Source organism: Octopus sinensis, unplaced genomic scaffold (genome assembly GCF_006345805.1).
Source record: "Octopus sinensis unplaced genomic scaffold, ASM634580v1 Contig06900, whole genome shotgun sequence".
NCBI classification, from domain to species: Eukaryota; Metazoa; Mollusca; class Cephalopoda; order Octopoda; family Octopodidae; genus Octopus; species Octopus sinensis.
Window position 1 is genome coordinate 15,001 of NW_021829650.1, and position 7,500 is coordinate 22,500.

At 36.3% G+C, this 7,500-nt stretch overlaps 1 protein-coding gene across 3 annotated transcripts in view; it reads right to left on the minus strand.

The window, feature by feature from the left end:
* Window positions 1–7,500, minus strand: part of LOC115227687 (zinc metalloproteinase nas-14) — a 31,335-nt gene that overhangs the window by 14,797 nt on the left and 9,038 nt on the right. For all 3 annotated transcript variants that reach the window (XM_029798438.2, XM_029798439.1, XM_029798437.1), the window contains exon 5: window positions 3,014–3,137. In XM_029798438.2, the coding sequence (XP_029654298.1) occupies window positions 3,014–3,137 (124 nt within the window). The remainder of the gene's footprint in view (window positions 1–3,013; window positions 3,138–7,500) is intronic.

Genomic DNA, 7,500 nt, shown 5'->3' on the forward strand with positions numbered 1-7,500 from the left:
CTAAAATCAACATTAACAACTACCCCAATAATTAACAGGCATAATTCATAAATGAATTATACACTCAATATAAAAACGTATAATTAACACAAATAATTGTACTAATCCGTCCCTTTACTTCTCCACTCACCCCACGGGACATCAAAGAAACAATAACATCCAGTAATTCATTAATCTATATTTTTCCTTTTATGATGTTGCTACAAAATGTTTGTTTTATTCGATTCAGGAAATACATTGAACATAGAAATTGGCGCGCAACTGCAATTTCGACTTGTTTCAACTTTGTTTAATGACGTTAGCGAAGGGTTAAAGACGTCATCAAGTGCACCAAAAATCCACCATTGTTTCTAATCCTAATGTGCTAAAAAAAATCTTTCCCAAGGTCTTCAGATGCAAAGTCATTGGAAAATGAAAGAACGTATGATACTTAAAATTAGTGAACCGCAAAGCTTTTTGCGCCACAGACCGGTTCCACTTTTTTCCACAGACCAACAGATCACGTGCATAAAAGAACACAAAGTGCATAATACATAATTTTATTATTACATATATATTACATACATTCATACATACCCTAACCCTATCTATCTATCTATCTATCTATCTATCTATCTATCTATCTATCTATCTATCTATCTATCTATCTATCTATCTATCTATCTATCTATCTATCTATCCATCTGCCTGTCTGTCTGTCTGTCTATCTATCTATCTATCATATCCATCCATCTATCTATCTATCTATCTATCTATCTATCTATCTATCTATCTATCTATCTATCTATCTATCTATCTATCTGTCTGTCTGTCTGTCTGTCTATCTATCTATCTATCTATCTATCTATCTATCTATCTATCTATCTATCTGTCTGTCTGTCTGTCTGTCTGTCTGTCTGTCTGTCTGTCTGTCTGCTGTCTGTCTGTCTGACTGACTGTCTGTCTGTCTGTCTGTATATATAAACCATAGATCCTGTTGTTTCCCTGTTGTTTCCTGTTGTGGCGTAGGTATAAAATGAACAGAAATAAGATTTAAAATTTTAAGTCCTTACTTGTGTTCTCTTTACACACAGGCACACACACACAGGCACACACACACACACACATACACACACACACACACACACACACGCACGCATGCCTATTCTTAACTACAATAGCGACAACATGAATTTCTTCCATCTTCTTGCTCTGTTAAAGTATTTGAGAAAAATTATATCAATGTGTCAACTGGTTAAAATAATATTTATTTTTTTGCGCAGATGATGAATGCACTTCATTCTAATTGATGTAATGATTGCATTGTTCAATTAAATGGAGCTCCTTGAAACGGTCGTACTGCATCACTATTTGATATCCTGTTGCTTATTTTGATTTTATTCACCTTACTTCGAGCTGTGCGGATAATACGTGACAGACTTCGACTAGATACGGGACAGACTTGGTACCAAATTCAACTGAATCTCAATATATATATATATATATAATATATATATATACTATATATATATATATATATATATATATATATATATAAATATAAATATAAATATATAAATATATAAATATATATATATATATATATATATATATATATATATAAATACACAACACACACACACACACACCCACACACAACACACACACACACACACATATATATATATATATATAAATACGGGTGCAAAAATAAGGGTGCAAAGTAGCACTTGCAATTATTTGAAATGAGAGCTAAAAAGTATAACTCGAGTAGCCAAACAATATGATTAACCTCATGAGATATTTAGAGACTGCGAGGATCTTTCTTAGGCGAGATAAACTCAAATAATGAAATCGTTTGATATATATATTATATATATATATATATATATATATATATATATATATATATATATACATATATATCCAGTGCAAAAAAAACTCTGCGATAGTCAATAAATTAGAAATAAAATAAAAAATTCGTTCTTTCTTTGCGACCTGATATCAAACAATCCACTACCCGGCCCTGGGCCGAGGCCCAGTGGTTTGGGTCCCCTGCTCTTGATGTTTTCTTGACTCGGTAAGATGTAGCCTCCCAAAAGCCCTCAAATCACACATCTGTTTGATGATGTAGTTGAAGTTAAAATCTGTTCCTGGTCTACAGGCTATCGACGACGAGCTGTTCGGTCAGCTGAAATGCTTCCTCATCGAACTCACAGAACGTAATCCTTTCTGATAATTAAGCATGATTCTGTGTTCTACAATGCCAACTTCTGAATTGCGGTCTCTGTAGTCCATCAGGGGTGGGATTTCTGCATGAAGGATATATACTTAAGTGCCATCTAACATAGGCGCAGGAGTGGCTGTGTGGTAAGTAGCTTGCTAACCAACCACATGGTTCCGGGTTCAGTCCCACTGCGTGGCATCTTGGGCAAGTGTCTTCTGCTATAGCCCCGGGCCGACCAATGCCTTGTGAGTGGATTTGGTAGACGGAAACTGAAAGAAGCCTGTCGTATATATATATATATTATATATATATATATATATATATATATGTATGTGTGTGTGTGTGTTTGTGTGTCTGTGTTTGTCCCCCTAGCATTGCCTGACAACCGATGCTGGTGTGTTTACGTCCCCGTCACCTAGCGGTTCGGCAAAAGAGACCGATAGAATAAGTACTGGGCTTACAAAGAATAAGTTCCGGGGTCGATTTGCTCGACTAAAGGCGGTGCTCCAGCATGGCCGCAGTCAAATGACTGAAACAAGTAAAAGAGTAAAAGAGTAATGTGTCTAAAAATATTCTTTTAATTAGTTGGAATCGCACCCGCCTTTAGTGTTAACGGTAATTCTTCTCAAAAACACAAGGGAGGGAATTCTAAAATTAAAATTGACTAAAAATTCAGTAAAGATATAAATGGAGGTAACTATGTTCACATAACTCTAGATATGTTTTTGTCTTATTAAACTCACAAGGATGGCCACAAAATAAAGAAAATCTCATCGGCAACATTTTTGAATAAAGTTATTTACTTACCCTCCGCCATTTCCCAAAACTATTTTGTTGCGGTCACCCGCGCCTGCCGCACGAAATGTTAAGCAGGTGTAACGGTTCCAGTCATTGATCGCTGCATACACTTGGCTTCTTTGACCAGAAGTAACTGAAAATATAAAACAAAACAAATAATAACAACAAGGGTGTCTGACACCGCTTGAAACCTACTTTTTTAAAGACAGGGACTCAATCGATTTCATCGACACCAGTAACTCAAAACTACTTGGTTTCATCGATCTCTTGAAGGACTAAAACCAAAGATAGTTTTGGTAGGATTTGAACGTGGAAAGCAACAAAATACCGAAAGAATAAATAAAAACAATAAAACATCGACGTCAAACCGAGGGATTGAACTCAGGACCGTATGATTGGTAACTAACCTTCTCAAGAAGTTTAATTATAGGATTCCAAGCACCAATCTAATCATTGTGTGATCCTTGCTAATAAAACGTGTTATTGAAATTAGATCCCACTCTGGTTTAATTTAACTTTCATCCTTCCAGGGTTTTATAAAATTAAGTGCTAGACAATTACCGGGGCCAGTGAAAGAGACTAACTCTCTCCCGCAAAATCTGTGGTCGTATGCCATTAGAAACAGTAACAACAACCACAACAATATCTATAATAATAATAATAATAATAATAATAATAATAATAATAATAATAATAATAGGGAACTGCTCATATCCTACGCAAAATACTTTCTATGTAATCTCAATGTTTAAAACAAACATAATTTTCGTTTTTTTCTTTCTTTTTTTTTAGACATTCACTAGTACAACACACAAAAAAACCCCAAATATATGGCACACTAGGCATAACAACAACATGAACTTCCAACCTGTTGTCTCTTGAGGTCTCTGGGTGAGACTTGGAGCCAACTTGTACAAATATAAAGCAAAAGTAAAACATAGAATAATAATAATACTGATAATAATAATAATAATAATAATAATAATAATAATAATAATAATAATAATAATAATAACTTCTTGACTGTAAGTATGAGATCATGGAGAACCACACTAACTCTGAACAGTGACAGTGAATCCCTAAATGCTGGTGATGTAAAAATTTCGTGTGGCATTTTCCAGGGTGACTCACTGTCACCACTCCTCTTTTGTTTATCCTTAATACCTCTCTCAAAGCTGCTCAATGACGCGCAGTACGGGTATAAAATGTTTGATAAAAATATAAATCATCTCGTTTACATGGATGATTTAAAGCTTTTTGCAAAAAATGATCAACAACTCAAGGGCTTACTAGCGATAGTCAAACAATTCAGTGACGACATCAGAATGCAATTCGGCCTCGATAAATGTGCAAAGGCTACCTTTATCAAAGGAAAAATGACAGAAACATCTAACGTTAACCTTGACCAACAGAATGTCATAAAAGAACTAGACCCAGCGGAGAGCTACAAGTACCTAGGGGTAATTGAAGGGAACGGAATAAGGCATTCAGAGATGAAGGAAAGGATCAGGAGAGAATGCTATCGAAGAGTGAGAGCAATACTCAAGACAGAGCTGAATGCAAGAAACAGGATCGAAGCAATCAATGCATTAGCCATACCAGTCGTGACTTACAGTTTCAATATTGTTAACTGGTCAATTACTGAAATATGTCAGCTCGACAGAAAAATAAGGAAACTGTTGACAATGCATAGAATGCACCACCCTAAGGCAGATACAGAACGACTCTATCTGCCAAGAAAAGAGGGAGGCCGTGGTCTTTTGCAACTGGCAATAACAATGAAGATTGCTACAATTGGCCTAGACACCTACCTGAAAAACTCTGAGGACTGGATGTTAAAACTTGTCTCAAAACATGAAAACAAGAAAGCATCATACTCAGTCACAAAACAGGCAAAGGAATATCTAAGTGAATTCCGAATACAACCAATTTCGGAATTAGAGATAGACATACAAGAAACAAGCACAGAAAAAGCTAGGCGCATGAAAACCCGTGCCAAAACTGCGGCCTTAGATATTCTGAATAATAAATGGCAAGAAAAACCTCTCTACGGCAAATACCCAAAGAGAGCGAATAATGCAGATATCGACAAAGCCCTGACCCATCAATGGCTAATGGCCTCTGGCTTAAAATCTGAAACAGAGGGGTTTATCATAGCAGCTCAAGATCAATGCCTACCAACAAGAAACTACCAGGCCAACATATTAAAGATCAGAAGCAGTCCAACGTGTCGTGTATGCAAGCAACAAAATGAAACCATTGACCATGTGGTCTCCAGGTGCAGTCTTCTAGCGCCTACAGAGTATCTCAACAGGCACGATAGAGCTGCACAATATATTCACTGGGTAATCTGTAAAAACCTGGATTTGCCCCATGAAAAAAACTGGTGGGAACACAAACCACCCCCAGTGCTTGAAAATGACCACATCTCACTCCTCTGGAACTTCACCATTCAAACTGACAGGAAGATAGATGCAAATAGGCCAGACATCATATTGAAAGACTTCAAACAAAGAACATGCCTCCTCATTGATATGACTGTCCCAATCGATATAAACGTATCTGTCAGGACCTACCAAAAACTGAGCAAATATAAAGATCTTGAAATAGAAATCAGCAAAATGTGGAAGCTGAAGACTAAAACAATACCTGTTGTCATAGGTGCCCTGGGAATGATAGCAAAAGGGGCTGATAGCTATCTAACTCAGATACCAGGAAACCCAAAAATGGCAGAAGTTCAAAAGATAGTGCTCATGGGAACTGCTCATATCCTACGCAAAATACTCTCTATGTAACCTCAAGGTTTAAAACAACCATAATTTTCGGTTTAAAAAAAAAAAAAAAAAAAAAACTTTTTTTTTTAGACACTCATTAGTACAACATCCCCACCCCCCAAATATATGGCACACTAGGCATAACAACAACATGAACTTCCAACCCTGTTGTCTCTTGAGGTCTCTGGGTGAGACTTGGAGCCAACTTGTACAAATATAAAGCAAAAGTCAAACATAGAATAATAATAATAATAATAATAATAATAATAATAATGTGCTGTTTATATGTCGCGCACATATGGTTGTGATGCATGTGCCTGGTGTACCCTTATCAGACGGATAGTCATGATGGGTATATTGGGCTTCGTATATTTTACCCCAGTGTCACTTTGATGGCATGAACTGCTCTCTCACTCAATAATAATAATAATAATAATAATAATAATAATAATAATAATAATAATAATAATAATACTAATAGAACTTCTGACACCCAGAAATGCAGACTCTGTGGAGTGTGTGGAAAATGTGACCCACTTGGTAAGTGGATGTGAGAACCTTGCACAAACAGAATACATGCGCCGCCACGATAGAGTGTGCGTGTATCTTCATTGGCTCTTATGCCGTAAATACCAATATGAAGTAACAGAGAACTGGTCTGAGCATGTACCAAGTAAAGTTATGCAGGAGGATGGAAAAGTAACGATACTCTGTGACTATGATAATCGAACACCGTCGGCCGGATATTGTCATATTGAATAAGCGAGACAAATACTGTCAGATCATCGATGTAGTCATACCAAAGGACATGGATGTTGTGAGTAAAGAGGTTGAAAAAATCACCAAGTATTCTGAATAGAAAGTGGAAATGGCAAGACTGTATGGAATGCGAGAAGGTAATGTAAAAGTGATACCAGTGGTGATCAATCCCATTGAAATTTCAAAACTTCTTAAGGAAGTTACTAACTAGATATGGGACACTCCACCTAAAAAGTGACACAGACATACTGTATGTACCAAGAAAAAGAGGGTGAAGGGGACTTATTGAATGTGAAGACAGCATAAGAACAGAAGAAAACAACATAGCATGATATGTAAAAAATGCCACAGAATTGCTATTATTAGAATTAAGGAGGTCAGGCTTGTGCAGGATGAAAGATTGCAAAGATAAAGCACCATACAAGAAATTGAAAACGAATGAAACTGAAAATAGGTGGGTAAAGAAAAGAATGCCTGGACAATTTCATAGCAATGTTGAAGATAAGACAGATAGAGAAAAAAAGATGACTGTGGATGACTAAAAGTGATTTAAAACCTGAAACAGATGCTCTAATTTGTGCTGCCCAAGAGCAAGCACTAAGAACAAACTATATAAAATATATAAAATACATATATAAATATATAAAATACAGAAAGTGATAAGTGCAGAATCTGTGGACAAAATGGTGAAACCGTATGGCATATTTCCAGCCAATGTACGCCACTAGCTCAGAAGGAATATAAGAGACGCCACGACAATATAGCCAGGCTTGTCCATTGGACACTTTGCCACAAGTATGGACTTAACAGAGCAAAAAATTGGTACGACCACAAACCCGAAGGCATCATCGAAAATGATAAAGCAAAGATCCTGTGGTATTTTATGATTCAGTGCGACCATGAGATAGAGAATAGGAAGCTGGACGTAGTCTTAATTGAGGAAGAAAGCAAACCGTGCTGGAT